This window comes from Euleptes europaea, chromosome 6 (assembly GCF_029931775.1).
Source record: "Euleptes europaea isolate rEulEur1 chromosome 6, rEulEur1.hap1, whole genome shotgun sequence".
Classification (NCBI taxonomy): Eukaryota; Metazoa; Chordata; class Lepidosauria; order Squamata; family Sphaerodactylidae; genus Euleptes; species Euleptes europaea.
Window position 1 is genome coordinate 20,217,514 of NC_079317.1, and position 17,689 is coordinate 20,235,202.

At 43.2% G+C, this 17,689-nt stretch overlaps 2 protein-coding genes across 4 annotated transcripts in view; one reads left to right on the forward strand and one right to left on the reverse strand.

The window, feature by feature from the left end:
* Positions 1-893: 893 nt before the first annotated feature.
* CCNK (cyclin K) lies at positions 894-14,356 on the reverse strand. 2 transcript variants are annotated; one of them, XM_056851044.1, is made up of 11 exons: positions 14,106-14,356; positions 13,320-13,401; positions 10,873-11,004; positions 10,493-10,561; positions 8,898-9,003; positions 7,947-8,004; positions 6,693-6,862; positions 6,193-6,476; positions 4,574-4,607; positions 4,328-4,399; positions 894-1,561 (listed from the first exon to the last, which is right to left on the reverse strand). In XM_056851044.1, exons 1-11 carry the CDS (start codon positions 14,354-14,356, stop codon positions 945-947), a joined length of 1,875 nt encoding a protein of 624 aa, XP_056707022.1. In that variant the 3' UTR covers positions 894-944. The 2 variants fall into 2 exon arrangements, with proteins under 2 accessions (XP_056707022.1, XP_056707023.1); XM_056851045.1 differs by lacking the exon at positions 10,493-10,561 and having other exon boundaries at positions 14,106-14,339.
* A 3,214-nt stretch (positions 14,357-17,570) lies between these two features.
* SETD3 (SET domain containing 3, actin N3(tau)-histidine methyltransferase) overlaps positions 17,571-17,689 on the forward strand; it is a 56,854-nt gene continuing 56,735 nt past the window's right edge. The window contains exon 1 of one of the 2 annotated variants that reach the window (XM_056851311.1): positions 17,571-17,647. The gene's annotated coding sequence lies outside the window, so the exon portion shown is untranslated. The remainder of the gene's footprint in view (positions 17,648-17,689) is intronic. The other variant, XM_056851310.1, reaches the window with a different exon arrangement.

Consider the following 17,689-nt stretch of genomic DNA (forward strand, 5'->3'; position numbering starts at 1 on the left):
AGAGCCACTGCCAGTCTGAGTAGACAATACTGACTTTGATGGACCAAGGGTATGATTCAGTATAAGGCAGCTTCATGTGAGAGTTTTCAGGTATTCACCACTACATCCAGTGACTAGTTACTTTAAAAAATTGTTAGTGCTTCCTTGGTTTCCCTTACTCCAGATTTAATTTGATTAAGCACTTGCATTCAAGAAACCGGATGTTTTCACAAGATCTGGCAGAGATTACCATGCCGATCTACACCAAGACATTTTAAAATCATTACTTTCCCCCACACTACTGCTGATTACAGAACCAGCTTTATTCGGGTGCATGTCAAGAAATTCAGCTTTTTTTTTAACCAAGATGTAAATCACAGTATGCTGTTACATTCAGACTTCAACTTAGAAAATATAGTTATGTACAGGAATATGCACATAGGTTTAAACATACATTACTGGTCAGGAGCCCAGGACACTCCAAAACAAAAAGGGCAAAAAGGCAAACAGCAAGGGTTGTTCGTAAGCTATGGGATTGTCAGACTTTATATATTAAATGAAAGTGGCTCCGATACTTACAACAAAGGGGTTGCTGGAAAATTTACAAAATGAGAACCAGAATTTCTTTTTCTCAGGTGGAATGACACCCTAAATCTTGATACTCAAAAAAGTAGGCACTGATTTCTAGAAGGAAATTTTCTTCTTACCAATATAACTGAGCCAATATGGCTTTTAAAACATTTGTACTAGTGCAAAGTAATCCAGTGCTAGAATTAAACTTGGAACAACGTGGATTCTAATTAAATTTGCAATATTGAAACAAAACACCTGTATTGTTCTCTAGCGACTAAATCGTCAGCAGACCAGCAAAGGTTCTGTGCCACTGCCTTTTAGATTTTCATGCTGGTATCAGTCTCTACTTCTGCTGGTTGCTGCCTCACTATCCTGACTGATGTGTACATCTGCTATCTCATCCAGGTAGCCCGCCCAAGTCCTGCAACAGGAGGCATGCCAGGGGGTGGTATCGGAGGCGGTACAGGAGGCTGTCCACCAGGGGGCACTGTGGGAGGGGGATAGCTTGCCGGCGGCATCCCCAACCCTGGAGGCGGGTGAGGCGGGACGGCATGAGAGGGAGGCAACCGAGGGGGTGGGAAGTTAGGGTTGTAGGTAGGCGGTGGAGGGTAGCCTGGGGTAGGAGGAGGAATAGAGGGTGGGGGGAACGCTGTGGGCGGCGGCGGAGGAACAGGCGGAGGAGGGTTGGGAGGGTACACATGAGGGTGGTACGGTAAGTGAGTGGGAGGTCCATAGTTTGGTGGCATCGCTCCGTAGGTGGGTGCTTCCGTCTTCATCATTGACTGAAGACTCTGATATCCCTCCCCTGACATGTAGGAATTGGTCGTGGACATGCCGGTTATGTAACTGGAGGGTGGCGGCGGCGGACGATGAGGCAGAGGTGGCGGCTGATGCACAGGAGCCTGATGAGACGGAGGCGCAATCGGGACTTTGGCCATGTCTACGGAATCAACTGTCGCAGCCTGATCACCTCCCATAGAAACTGCGGTCGTCAGGGGAGGCTTAAGCTCTGTGAGTGAAAAAGAAACAAAGAATATCCAAAACACTTTTAGCCAGGGCACGTGCGACGAGAGAGTATGGGAAAGAACACATGGCTTTGTTTCTAATTCCTGCTAACAAGCTGGTATTTTTCTAAAAACAAGTATCACAGAATACTTTACTTTGACAATATTGTTCACGTGGCCAATTCGGCCCTCAACAATGTCACGCTGAGATCAAAATAAAAAGGAAGAAAAAAGGAACTATCGGAATAGCCCATAAGGAAATTAGTATTTTTTAATCTTAATTGACTGGGAAAGAAATTTGGCAACTGCCAATGTAATATTAAAATCCACCCCTGCTAAAAGAACCCTCAGATTATCCAGTTTAGGGACAGATTCCAGAATAAAAGGCTGTATCCATCTGTCTCTAGCCTTGTTGAGCAAGTCACAGCTAAACAAGAAATGCTGAAGAGTGTCCATTTGGCCAGAACAACATTGACATACTCTCTCACAGAATGGTACCCTATTTAAACGACCTATTAACTCCCCTGATGGGATGGCATTCAGTCTAGCCAACATAAATAGTCGCCTGTATAGCGGGATTATCAGAAAATCAAAATACATTGGGAGAGATTGCAGCAAGTTTAGAAGTATCACAGAATAAACTACGAGAATGTGAACACAGGGCACTAAAAAGAGCTTCTGACAACAAGGGAATTTAAGACACAAGGTAGTCCTATTTCCTCTTTTCATTTCCGTGAACTCATGAGGCCCTGAACAATATAAGGGAAAGCTAACGGAAGGTCTAAGGATAGGACAGAGTGCCGACCTTGCAACTGAATTGTCTGGAATCCACTCATTTGAAAGAAAGCCACGATGCTATCCAAAGGTGTTCCTCTCATACACAGGAAACAATGCAGTGTCAACCAAAAACTCCTATAATGTATCTTGCAGGTTTAGAGGCAAGAGGGTTTAGATGAGGCTTTAAATGTCCTTTGACCGGCCTCTGACCCAGTACAGATGGCAAACTGACTATGTGGTAGACTATGTAGATTATGTGGTAGACTACGTTGTATCGCTACAAGCATGGTGCGCCCGCCATACACTCTGGTATGTGGCAATAGTCTGGGTCTTTAACAGGTGGGAAGGCTTTCCCTTCTTTACCTACATGGGCAGATGTCCATTTGCGTAAGTAAGCTGATGTGGGTGACCCTGAATATGAAAGGAATTTGCCTCGAGCCACAGAAAAAGCTCGTCTTCCCAACCCCTTCTCCATGGCTTTCAGATTTCATAACACTAAGAAATATTTACGTGATTTGGGGTGCACATAAAGTGAACTTTATGGTGGGAGGGGAGATATTGTCCTCACGGTTTTATTTTGTGTAAGTGGTATGTGTAGAAAAAGTAGGCGCCATTAAAAAAAAAAAAACAGCAGCATACAGGGGCTTTCCAAAATCTGCCAACTATCTACACTGCAAGAACGATCTGCAGAATCCACCCAAGCTTGGTGGAAGACCAGCAAACAAATCACACGTTGCTTAATTTCTTCTACAATGCTTTGGGGCTGTAGAATTTCAAGGCCGTAAGGCAGAGCTGGAAAAATACTGGTTGCCGAACTTAACGCTGGTGCACGACTGTGACATTCTGCTAGTACTGATAATACTAATGGGAGCAAGAACTGGGGAAACGCACCTTTGTGTGGCTCACCTTCTGCTGATTCCAGAGTCCCAAATGAACATTTTGGGGGATTGCGTTTAGAGGGTAGGTAATTTGTATAAAGGTACTATATAGCTATGGCAGGAGTCTTCCACTTTGACAAGGAAAAAGATTGTGCTTTGACAAGGAAAAAGACACTACAGCCACCAAGGCAATAGTCTGTGCTGTGCCTTTCCATCAGGATGCTCTGCAGCCAACCCAAGTTGATCAAATTCGGATCAGTCAACACAAGGTGACATTAAGCATCTGTTCCATGAAATATTTAAGCTCTACCACAGGGTCAGAACGAGACCAAGCTCACACGTCAAAGAATGGTAGCACATTTATGCAATATTACTTCTCCTTTCCCAAACATAAAAGCAGAGGAACTGCAATATGGGTTACTCTGGCAGACCATCCTTGGTCTTGAGGAACAGCCTCTAACTCTGACACTGTACAAGAGTTGGCAACTGCAATTCAATTTATGTGCTGAACTGTGTGACAAAAAGGGAACGCTACTTCTTTAATGCAATCAAGCAGTAAAGAGACAAAATATGAATCTCTGCTTATGTGCTTTTCAAGTCCCAATGATCCCAAAAGGCTCAACTCTCCAGAGAAAGGGAATCTGTTCTAATGTTGTCTAAATGTGGGTATGAAGTTATACCCCTTCCATCAGTGTACAGTAAACTATTCAGGGCTCTTATCAGGGCAGTGTAACATGTGGAATGGGAGAGACACGTAGCTCACGAGTCTCCAACCCCCTACAATTCATTTAAATCCCACGAGCGGATGGAGGATTCATCCATCTGTTGAAGGTCCTACAACAGCATGTATGCCGAAGCCGGCGCAGATGGCAGAATGCTCAGTCCCTGTAGGTGTTCTGTGAAAATGGCCGCCTGAAGTGACGGCTCAAGAGGAGTGCTCTGGATAAGAATGAGGAATACCATGCTGACATCTCAGGAATCAAATGACCACAAGCATGGATTGCTAATTTGTCGAACAGCAAGCGGCCAACTGAACAAAGGCTAGCTTTTTACAATAAAAGACAACCAGGTAAAATTTTCTAGCATCCTGGGGAAATAGCTCATAGTGAAACTTACCAGGTGGAGGATGCACGGGAGGTGCTGGTGGATGTGAAGCCTCCATTTTAGCAATCTTAGGGGGTGGCGCTTCTGAAACAGAGCAAGATTTAGGCTGTGGGTCACAATAACACAGCAACCCTTAAGTAGCAAACAACTAAGGTACTTCAGTGTTCAGTACTTAACAAAACAATTATAGAATTTAAAGTAACTGAACATTGTCTAACAAATAACATTCAGTACAGAAACAGAAGAAAATCTATTTACCTGCAGTTTTGGTTTCTTCCTTTGGAGATACAGCCTGTTACCAAGACAACAACATGCAGAATCAGAAAGGCCAATCATACAAAAATATTAAAGAACAATACAATTTCCTCGACTGAAAATGCTCAGAGTCATGAGACTACATTGTCTGTTTAACTATGTAACATCGAATTGTTCAGGAGGGCATTTTTATGAAGATAATATGTCTATAGTATAACAATAGTTTTGGAAAGACTGCAGTCTATGTCACTACGCATGGTATGCTCGTTGTATGTACTATGCTGCTTTTTACTGCACTGTTTTCTACTTTTGTAACACTGTTGACATGTCATAGTTTTTTGCATTTGTTTCTAATTTTTGAAATCCTTGTCCTATTATATTGCTTATTACATGTCGTATGACTGATACTGTGTAATCCAGCTGGAGTCTGAGTGAGAAAGGCAGGCAGGCTATAAAGTAATAATCATTATCTAGCCCAGTATTTTAAAAATGTTTACATTATCAGCACTAAATCCATAAATGCTTTTTCATGATTTTAGCATTACTAAAAATGGGGAAAATGGCTGACGCCTTCCAAGCTTGTGACATCCTGACTGTGGTCTTTGGATGCACAAACTTTCTGCTTCTGCCCCAGATGCCAGACTGGTCACGTGACATGCCTCAGGGTTCTATGCTTGGAAAGGGAATATGTGAAGTTCTACATGGCTTTCGTTGTGTTCTGTGCTTTTAGTCTGAGAGCCTTAAGACAGGGACCTGTTAGGTCTTATTCACGAAGAGTAAGCACTTTTTGACATATTAAAGCTTGCAGCCTACAAATGAGTTCCACACTCCCTAGATAGTCTCTCCCATGCAGCACACTTCCTCTTCTGCTCAAATGTCTGTTTGCACAGGATCAGTGGTTTTCAATGGCCCCCTAAGCCTCTTTTAGCAGAACATCAGAAAGGCCATGCTGGATCAGACAAAAGGCCCATCAAGTCCAGCAATCTGTTCACACAGTGGCCAACCAGGTGCCTCTAGGAAGCCAACAAACAAGTTGACTTCAGCAGCATTGTCCTGCCTGTGTTGCAAAGCACCTAATATAAAAAGCATGCTCATCTGTTCCTGGAGAGAACAGGTATGCATCATAACTAGTATCCATTTTTACTAGCAGCCATGAATAGCCCTCTCCTCCAAGAACATGTCCACTCCCCTCTTAAAGCCTTCCAAGTTGGCAGCCATCACCACATCCTGGGGCAGGGAGTTCCACAATTTAACTATGCATTGTGTGAAGAAATTCTTCCTTTTATCTGTTCTGAATCTCTCACCCTCCAGCTTTAGCAGATGACCCCACGTTCTAGCACTATGAAGGAGATAAGCTTCTCCCTGTCCACTCTCTCCATAACATGCATAATTTTATAGAGCTCTATCACGTCTCCCCTTAACTGCCTTCTTTCGAAGTTAAACAACCTTAAGTGTTTTAACTGCTCTTCTTAGGGCAGTTGCTCTAGTCCCCAGAAGAGGATGCACACTCTGTGACAGAGGGTATTTAGGGAGCATGGATCTCAGTAAAAGGACCCAAGCCTAAACTATTAGCTCCAACAACCACTCTGATACTCCAACGTCTAGGTAACACTGCTTCTTACCGCTGGCCGTTTCGCTTGTCTGGGAGGACTGGACTGTGGAGATGGTTTTTTGGACTGAGGTGTCTGCGATGGGGGCGGCGGCGGCTGCTGCTGCCCTGCCGGCGGAGCCTCTTTTTGGGGGGGTGGTTGCGACGGCTCAGAACTCTGAGACTGCTGGGTCTGCTGGGGTGGAGTCACCTGAGACATCGCCTGAAGGGCGGGAGTCTGCTGCAGCTGATGGGGGGTAGGGTGAGGCATTTGTTGCTTCCCCTGTGAATACAGATCCAGGATCTGATGACAGATGTCTTCAGGGAAAGGGGGGGCGGGGGGAAGAACAAGAACAAAGATTAAACATTCTAGTGAACAGGTAAAAGGAAGTACATTTGAAATTCTGTCTACTTTACAATAAAACTTAAGCCACATTCTGGATTTGGACAAATTGGCTCAAAGGAAGGGCGTAAACAACAAAGTGAAAAGAACAATTCAGATAAAAATGTTTGGGTATCAAATGCTTCAAGTACCTTCCAAGACGTCAACAGGTACATCTTGCACAAACTGCTCCCACCACCTTCGGTACATCGGCTTTGAGGTCCACTCCTGAATCTCAAACTTGCACAAGCGGCCTGCCAGATACATCACAGCAACCGCTATGATTTCTGGTTCCCACTGCAGTGACAGTGTAGTGCACAGGCTAGAAAAACACAAACAGGAGTTATGAGACACATTTCCCAAGGACTCAAGCATTTCCCTACCAAAGCTCCAATCAGTTTGTGTGTGTGTGGGTGGGTGGGGGGAGAGGCATACACATGCTAGATCTATCCTAGTTCCTCCACAGAACTAATAACAACTGGGGTAGAGAGTAATTTCATGGAACAATTTATAAGCACAAGGTTCAGGTGTGCATACATCAGAGTTTTCTTAATGCAAGCTAGAATGCTGAACTAGGAGCAATCCCAGCCACACTCAAGTCAACTGGGCTCCAATAAAAGATAAACAATTATTAGGCTGCACAAGATCAACAAGCAACAGAACAAATGGCCTAGGGAGGTTTTCCAGAAAAGATGGAAAGGCACCAGTATGGAATGTTTTAGGCATACTTTGCTGTACATCAGGGTGAATGAAGCAACCCATATTTCAGTTTCCAGCTCCTTGCAATAACAATAACTAATGTTCAGCCTGGTCATTCTGAAATTCAATGATTCTCAGAAAGGTCCAAGGTCAAGCACCTTTGCCCACCTTCTATTGCCAGGTGATACAAAACAGCAGTGTAAAAGTGTCCCCATGTAGTGCAAAACAGTGACCAAGCGCATGTTCAGAATTGACACCCAACTAAACACTTCACTTGCTGCTTCACGTTTGCTATGCGCCACCACCACGACGTTTCAGTGCCGTTTGTGGCCAGTGACAGCCCGCATGACGTCGGGATTAGAGCACTGGACAAGGACCTGAAACAACTGGCTTGAATCCCTGCTTTAACCTTGGAGACTGATGGGTGACCCTGGGCCCATCACAGTCTCTCAGGCTGCTGCGGAGGAGGGGAGAAGGATGGGATAAGCTCCTTCGGGCCCTGGCTGGGGGGAAAGCAGGATACACATAAACAAAATCAATAACGTAATTATGTAAGACAAGGTACTCTAGGAATCTGAGCAACAGAATCTGGAGAAAGTGCTTTCAAATGTCTACGACATGAGTGTAAGTAGAAGATCTAATAAGTGAGGCAGCTACTAAACAGTATTTTTAAAATGAGCACATAATTGGGGGAGGTGAGCGTTTACCTGTCATTGACAAATGTCCATGCCATCTGCACCAGTTTTTGAATTTTGTTCTTATCACCTGTGTGCAATTATTTAAAGAAAATTACTACATTAAGACAAAACTTTGTGACTAGTAGATATCCAAGTCCTGTTCAAGATTACTGAGAATCCGGTCTCAGTAATATGCGCCGGTAATTCATAACTATGACAACTACAAACTCGGTTGGCTCATATACTGCAGAGGAGAAACAATTATACACAGGCAACAGCAGCTACATATGGGAGTGTGCGTACAAATGTTCTTGGCTAAAAGGGCAACCATGTGCACAAGCTGATGCTGGGATTGTGCCAGGAGAATTTTCAAAAGGGGTAAAATGTTACCAGGCTGTGGGTCGGTGAGCGGCATTCTCTCCTTTCATCCTTCTTCCCATAACAACTGATCTAGGGCATTTTAACCTATATCAAAGAGCTCTGTGTGCACAGCTCCATCAGGGATATAGGGAGGACAGAGATCAGAAACCAGTTCCCAGCTGTGAGTCAGCATTTTGATCCCTCCTCCACCTGAAACTTCTTATCAATCCCTACAAACTCTTGGGAGGGGAATCCAGCCACAGGTTGCACAATGGGGTTCTGCTGGCCTACATATTGTACATCCCAGATACACATACATTGTGGCTTTCTTCTACCCGACACAGAAAGCAGGACATCGAAAGCAGCCAGCCCCTGAATCAGTACAAATTTAGCTCTGAGATGGATCTGTAAAGCAGAAGCAGCACCAACAGAGTGATATAAATAAAATAGCTCATTGGTCAGCCTCATTCCTACAAGGGCATTCATACAACCCTCCAAAACATGCCAACAAGATTACACACATTTTCTATTTTTACCTATTTTATCTATTTGACAATTACTTCCCTAATATACAATCATCTGTCCATACTACCAGGTAAGCTATATCAGCTATTTCCTTACCTTTCAGCTGCTTGGCATATTTAAGGAGGAACTGGTAAGGGTGCTCCACTTGCAAGTCAAATTTTATCGTCTGTAGTAAGATCCTCTCCAAAACCATAACTTCTTCCTAACAATCATGGGGGACAAAGATTATATTATGCCAGATGGCCAACTCATTACATTTCTAACTTACATAAATTTCAGATGGCAATACACAGTAATGCCAGAGAAGCCAGGCCTATAGTCTGCCTAGACTGCAGCAACCGCCACGGTTTTTTTAACGATTTTTCTTTTAGTGTAAGCACCTTTTTGTAAGTTATGCAACAATGTTCAGCAACAGTATATATCCTCTCCTAACTCACCAGCTGATGATCAGAAATACCCTTTATCTTGAAATCATGCACTGGGGGTCGATGTGACTCCAAAGCCTGCTTGTGAGACAGACAGTATAAACCTAAGAATGGTTAACCCCTTCTAAGCTCACTGATGTTAGTGGGTCCAGAAGGATGCACCTCCACTTAAGACTGCACTATAAGAGGGCCCCAGGTTTTCCAAGCTTCCCTCCTTGGGGGTGGGGCAACTCTTTGGCTGCTGGGGAAGTATCAACAAGGGACAAATAGAGGAAGAAAAAATGAGAAACAATTGGCGTGGGGATCCCACAGAGCGAACACTTTCTAGGCAATCTGCCACACTACCCCTTGAAAGCTAAAAAAAAGTATTCTGACATAAGCTTTCATGAGTCAAGGCCCCCTTCCATCAGCTACAAGGTGACCCATCAGCAAATCCAGTTGCTGATCCATGCTGTTCCACCACATTTTGGGAGGGGAAGACCAAATAAAACATGTAATATCACTGCACAGTTGTGGGGAAAGAGTGAAACAGCACACATCTGCAGTCAAATGTTAACCATTAGGAAACAAATACATCACCTTGCCTTCAACTATTTTTGGAATGACTTTCAACAGCCAAAGTCAAACCTGAAGAAGGCATACTCTAGGAGTTGCAGAACTCCATTAAGGCTAATTCTTCTGTAAGTCTAAATGGCTTCTTTCGTTTTCCCCACTATCTACTTTGTTATTTAATTTGTTACTAATTATGAGAGTTCTTAATAAGCTATGAAAGACTGGGAGGGGCATAAGTTAAGGCTTGCTACTTTACTGATCCAGCCAAAGTGCGGCAGGAGATTCTGAGTCTGAAACCAATTCCAGTGCTTTGGGGTGAAGCATATCTCCTAGTACAGCAGAGGGAATCACGGCAGTCCCTTACACTTGGGAATTTGTGTGCCCTGAGACTGGCAAAACTTTGGATCTACAATATTTGGTACACTATAAAACTAAAACACGCTCTATTTTGGCTGCCCATGAGAATTTGCAGAAGTTTCTGAATGTCTGAAGTTGCTCACAGTGGGAGCAACATGTAACTCATTTAACAAATTATGCAGAACGAAGCCGAGGAAATAGTATAATCACGATAACCTGCAAGACGGTTATGTTAGTTTTGTAAAAATTACCTTTCGTGACTCAGTTGTCTGAAGACTTTGTGACTAACAAATGTCTATAATTACTACAACAAAGAAATAAGCGACAAAAAAGTTTATTTTTTTCCAGTTTGCTTACTGTATGCATATGGCTGCACTCTGTGTGGCCAGTTTCACTGCTTCCCCTGTGCAGTGGATTATTTCTTTGCTGAAAAGACAGGCAAATGCAACAGGAGAACAACACAAGCACTGCAATATACATTGCCTTGGAAAACAACATGTCATGGACACACTATCTAGATAAAACAAGCGCTGAAATCTCTTAGTTGTTAAATTCCGACTTGCAAAAACTGCATACAAAATAATTCAAAATTTGTTCTGTCTTGGGCCTCACATTAGTTTAATCTATTTAATTCCAAGAACACCACTGAAGTCATGTGCTAAACACCCACAGATAACAGTATTAGGGTTGCATTGTAACAATTTAACCAAAACAATCTTCAGAACATGTCAGTTTACCTTTGGATCATCTCCGAATTGTCCAAACTGCACATCATTTAGTAAACTACGAGCCGTTTTGATTATATCTTTACATTTTTTGGGTGTTTCTTCAACTTTCCCTGCTAGGAAAAGACAGCAAGCTCCTGTCACCTATCAAAAAAAGATTTCTTCAGAAAGTTGTACTTACACCATTTCAAACGGGGAAAATGATTTGCATCTCTAGGACAATTTTTTACACTTTATTCAAACACAGTTATACCTATCAGTCACACACCCTTTCACATACTAACTATTCAGCTGATATGCTGTCAAGTACCATTTTATTGCTCCCCTCCACAAAACAGTTCCTCTAAATCAGTGCATGTCAATTGTACAAAGTGGATTCAGATGCCAATGTCCTGGCTTATGTAAGGCAACGACTCTAGGAATGACTAGGCCCAGAGACCATAATTTTGAACTATAACCTATTATGTATCCTGATTCGTATAACACAGACAAATCTGGTTTTCTAGATTCTCTGGGAAGCATGCATAGTCTTCACAAGGTACAATGCACGCAGGGGTCTCCTTCCCACTGTTTGGAGCCACAGGTGATTAATTCCTCAGAAGCATCTATACTTATATAGTCAACTCAGTTTTTATACAGTCAATATTGTTGTGCAGCAACGTACATATGCCAAAGGCTCAAGCCCCTTAGCTAAAATGATATAACTGAGTTGATACAATTGCTACTGCTGTTACGAGGGACTAACAAACAAATGCTTCCAATACACACTAGGGTAGGTCCAGTGAACTGTCAGATGCAGAATATTGTCGAAGGCTTTCACGGTCAGAATTCATTGGTTCTCGTAGGTTATCAGGGCTGTGTAACCGTGGTCTTGGTATTTTCTTTCCTGACGTTTCGCCAGCAGCTGTGGCTGGCATCTTCAGAGGAGTAACACTGAAGGACAGTGTCTCTCAGTGTCAAGTGTGTAGGAAGAGTAATATATAGTCAAAAAGGGGTTGGGTTTGAGCTGAATCATTGTCCTGCAAAAAGTAACAAAGGTAATGTGCTAACCATTGTCCTGTAAGTATCAAGATAATGTGCTAATGAGGGTGTGGTATGTTAGCCATGCAGATTAGCTTTGGATTTCACACATTAACAGATCACTTCAGGATACAATGGTTCCATATTAACATACCACACCCTCATTAGCACATTATCTTGATACTTACAGGACAATGGTTAGCACATTACCTTTGTTACTTTTTGCAGGACAATGATTCAGCTCAAACCCAACCCCTTTTTGACTATATATTACTCTTCCTACACACTTGACACTGAGAGACACTGTCCTTCAGTGTTACTCCTCTGAAGATGCCGGCCACAGCTGCTGGCGAAACGTCAGGAAAGAAAATACCAAGACCACGGTTACACAGCCTGGATAACCTACAAGAACTGTCAGATGCAGATTTGGCAGATGCAGATTTTTGTCCCCTTCCCCTAGCAATCCCCTTCCAACCATGGGAAATCCAGCTCCTGGGGTTGTGTGATCCACACAGACCAACAGCCACATCAGCTGGGAGACTGCAGTGAGGAGCGGGGGAAGGGGATGAATCATCCCTTCTCTCTCTCCTGTGCTTATTGAAAGAGGGAATGCTCTCCCCCCCCCCCCCAGTATGGCTGTTGATGCCCAGGGTTATGAGAACAGCATGTCCAAGGCAGGAAGGGGCTGACCACTGCATCCATCTCACTATTTTTAACAATCAATATAGAATATAGTAAGCAGCTATTTAAATCTTATCAGAAGACCTGCCTTACTAGAGCAGACCAAAAGTCCATCTTGGCCAACATTTTATTTTAAAAAACAACAGATTTTCATAAGACCTTTGAAATCCCCTCCTGCCTAAAATCTAAAATGGCACACCTGAGCATAAAGGCTGCAAGTAAAATCACCCAAGAAGGAAGTTTATTATGTGACAGATGGCTCCACCCAAAGACTATTGCAGCTGTAGTTATTGCATTGTAAAAACATTCCTCAAATGTAATTTATTTGTTGAAATTTCAGTCAAGATTAATGTCATAAACACTGTTCAGAAACTATAAATAAGATCTTATAAAACATAACGTCATACCCTTTTAGATACATAAAATCTAAAGTAGTAAGCTGGATCAATTAAAGAATGTATAGATGGTGGTGGTGAGATAATGTGAGGTTAGTAGGTCAGTTTAACAGAATATATAGTAATATTAATATGCTAGATTAACTGTATGAATCACTGGAATCTTAGTTTGATCACATTTATAGGTCTTTTATAACTTTTATATCATTTCTTTTCTTAGTAAGTTTTGTATCTTTTAAATTTCTCTGTATCTTTCTGTATTTATGATTAAAAAAAAGAAACACGTTCCTCAGATTCAACATACCAAATTTAATGTCACAATGCTAAATACTTTGCACATAATAGCAATTCATTTATACTTACATATCTTGGGAACTGTTTAAAGGAATGAAACATATAAAATCGATGAAAATAAATTATTCCAGTTGCCAGCGTATCATAATGTCTGGATCAGACAATAAGGATCTCTACAAATTATTACTAAAACCAAAGTACAAATACTAACATCTCATGGAAGTGAATGATGCATCAAAAGCCTCTGCAGTTAATGCAAGTCTGTAATAATGCTTATAATGTTTTCTTAAGCATATTTGTAAAAATAACTACTGAAATAATATATTTTCAAGGCAGTGGTAATAAATGCCCTCGCTATAGTTATCCATAACTTGACATTTTAATATATTAGATGGACTGACAACACTTATTTAACTGAGGGAACAATCCCAAATAAGTATACTTGGGAATAAATGCCATTATGTTCAACAGGATTTACTCCCAGGAAAGAGTATACCTGACTGCAGAGTTCCACAAGATGCTACAATTGCACATAAAACCTACTTCAAATAACTTTTAAATTGTGAAATATTTTCCTTTGCAGGGAGTTACAATGTAAGCTAAGAATGTGTGTCATTCATTGGCTAAAAATATACTAGAAGGGGTCACTAATAAAACCAAATACAAAATACTATGCAGTTTTGTTAAAAAACTGAACATAAATTAAAATAGTTACTAGTTCAGTTTCTGATTACTGAAGCTCATTTAAAGATTCTGTGGAAATACTGCTAGCATTCTGTACAAGAAGTTTCTTAACCTGAACTCTCACATGCAAGAAAGCAAATAAAAATGTGCATCACACAAATCAAAGGATACAGTCCCAAGCGGGTTCCTACATCAAATATAAACCGGGCACCTTCTCTGCGGTACCTTGCCTCAGTAGCTGGATCAAGTCCTTCTAACTGTGACGGTGTATGAGCCAAGTCTTTCTTATCCCAGTACCAGCATGGCTTTGTGTGATCCAGGTTTGCCAAAGCTACAGAAGGACTGGAGTTTTCTTTATTCTCCTTCATTTCCTGATGTAGAATTGTTGATCCTTGATCAAGTTTCCAAGGGCAGCTTTTCATATGGCGACTTTAGAGCCTTGAAAGGGGGGGGGGGAGGAACACTTAGAGGATTACATTTTTGATATTACAAGATTACTTTCTACAAATGTTTCACACCAAGTTACATATACCAAACTAAAATAAAATTATTTTATTAACTTAATCCTTTGCAAAACCAATTTGGGAAGCAAACAGGAAACTTGTTTCCCATGAGACCCAAAAATTCTACAGTGTGCCCTCAGGCATTTCTAGGCACTAGCACTTTATTTTTATCTTTAGTATTCCCAAAACTGGATATTCCAGCTTTATTCCTGTCCCTCCAGGAGATGATAAAGAATTAGCAAAATGCTTGTTGCCAAACAAACTGGCATGGAGAGCATGCACAGCTGGTCCCCTTAGTTCCTGTACAGGTGAGTGACCTGTCAAACGTGTGGATTACAACAAAATCAATATATTCTTCCCCCATTTACCTTCCTTTCCATTACCCACTCTTCTTTTTACCTCTGCTGTATGATACTTTAGATTTCAGGCTCCATGGGGCAGAGATCTGTCTTTTGCTGTTTTTACTAGCACTATATGTCACCACACCCCCACAAACACGTAAATATGCATTCAGATTAACATGGGGAATTAGCTTGCGTGTTTTGTGCAGGGTGCGGCAAACAGGGATCTTTTACCTAAAGAGGTGGCTGTGAGTAACAAGTCTTCAGTAGAAAAAAGATGACAGAGACCTAATTTAAAAGGAATATAGAATTTATTGAGAGATTTGATAATAGTGGGGAGACCTAATCTATAGAATTGACTACACGGCAACAGAAAAGGCAGTTTTTGATTGAATTATAATTCAGGTTACAAAACGTGAGCTATTAAGGTGAGTAATGTACTAGGTAGGAGCTTTGGGGACAATGGGAAGATATGAATTGGAGGTTCCAGATTGTCACAGGGTTCCTTACATCGCAATGGTGTTAATGGTCAGTGACTGCATATTAAGTCGAAGACAGTAGAGGAAGAGGCATCTTTGCCTTCTTGCCTGGTGTAGCTTAATTACTGTCATCCTGTTGGCAGGTCTTGATTTCTCCCAAAAAGGCTTCCCTAGGAAGCATTTGCTGTGGTTGTTGTCCCAGGATGCTCTGCTGTGTTCCCCGTGAGACACAAAACATGGCTGTGCTCCCCAGGTTTGCTGTGTGTCCCATAGGACTTGGTCATGGTGTTACACTGGCAGTACATCCATTCAGGCTGGGAGGGAGGGTTTGCTTGTTGCCAAACAAACTGGCAAGGAGAGCACGCACAGCTGGTCCCCTTAGTTCCTGTACAGGTGAGTGACCTGTCAAACGTGTGGATTACAACAAAATCAATATAAGCAGGGTGCTGGCAACCTACATACGGGGTTGGCATGCTAAACACAACATACACAATGACAAAAATTCGTGAAAAGCAGCCTTAACCATCTTCACACACATACCATGCCTTTTCCTTCTTCTAGCGGTTGAAAATTAATCACTGTTTGCTCCAACAGCAAACTTCATAACAAGGGCAGAGAAACAAATGCCAGAGCTTCCACATGGTGGGGCTCCTTATGAACATTGATAATTACATACACACAAAAGGTTGGCTGAATTCTTAGCAGGATTATCCCATGACTGTTGACATCAGCTGAAAGTCAGTTTAGGTGGTGGTGGGGGAGAAGCTAGGGAAAGCAGACTGCTCAAGCTCCTAGGTGCTTACAACACCAGACCCTTTGTCTCCCTGCCCAGATTTCTGACAGCAAACTTGACAACGAAGCACATATGCAAGTAAAACAGCAACCATTTAAAGGATACTCTTTGATCGAATCCCTTATTTATACTTTGTATTAATTTTTATATTAGGTATTGATTTAATAATGTTGGATAGGATAAGAACAGGTTAATTAAAATAATATCGGGATTAGCTCCGTTAGCAAAAGTTTACACAATTCATTTTTGGATGGGAGAGGGGGAAGGCATTTTATTGTTAAATTAGATATATCACTTGTTTTTCTTTTTATTATTACTATTATATCGTTTCTGTTGATATATTAAATGAAGAAAATAAAAAAAATATTAAAAAGAGAGAGAGAGAGAGAGAGAGCGGACAGCCCGACTGCTGGAACCCAGACAGCGGCACGTCAAAGCCTAACCTCACTTGATTCAGGAAAGTCAGCTATTACTACTGTAATAGTCAACTACGTTACTACTGTAAACCGCCTCGAGATGCCCTGAGAGACTAAGCAGCACCTGCGCGCGAAAATACATCACCTCTCATACGCACTATTTCACGAAGAGCTGAACGTACACACGCTAACAAAGAGGACTTCCCCTTTAATCCTCTTTCCGGCGACGAAGCCTTCCCCTCCTCAGAGCTCACTGGGCGATGAAAGGCCGTCGATCCCTTCCCTCCGTCGCCTCCCGGGACACTCACAAAAGCGACCCCGGCGCCAGAATCCCCGGCCTCCCCTCAGCGACACCTCCTGCGCAGCGCCATCTTGGGAGGACCGAGGCTGGAAGACCGTTTGTCGACGTCATCGCGACGGCGCACGAATGAACGGCGGGGAGAGGAAGACGCACGACCCTCTGGTACGCAGGCTCCGCGAGACCACAGCCCCCCCCTCCCGCGCGCGTGCGTGCGTGCGTGCGTAGGGAGAGGAGCGGTAGTTATCGGACGAATCACGAGCGCGGCCTTGAACGGTTAAGCCCCACCCCTTCTTTGCCCAATGAGGGATGGAGATGGTGGGCGGGTCTTACGTACGCCTTGGTTTAGAAACTGCCCCTGTCGCTCAATAGGGTGTCCCAGAAATGAACAAACCGTCCTCTGGGTGGTTCACCTCAGCCAATCAGCAAAGCGAATTGAAGAGGGAGGCGGGAGAAGGTGGACCAGTAGAGTCGCAGTTTCGTCCAATCAGAACTCTCTTACACACCCACTCGCGGTAAACTGTTGGGCGGGCGGCGAGGGGTCGATGTGTTTTCCCCTCTCCTGCCTCACGCCCGGCTTGGCCATAGGTGAGAACGACTTGGGGGGGGGGGCGAAGCCGAATGGGATTGGCCGGCCGCCCGTGTGCGAGAGAAAGGGTTAGACCCAATGGCGGCCTCGGAAGCGCAGACTGACGGCAGGGGTGGGTGGGGCCAAAGCGCTGGCCGCTGAGCAGTGAGCGTGCGCGGCGGGGTTGTGGTTGGCTCCGCTGCCGCCCCGGCCTCTTTCCCCCCCCCTTTTCCCCTCCCCCCCATCCCGGGCAGAGCCGTCCGGTGAGAGGAATTCTTATTTGGGGGGAGGGTCCCGCCTTGTCGCCGTTGAAAGGTAAATGGGGGGGGGAGGAGGGGAAGGGCTCCCTCCCGTTTC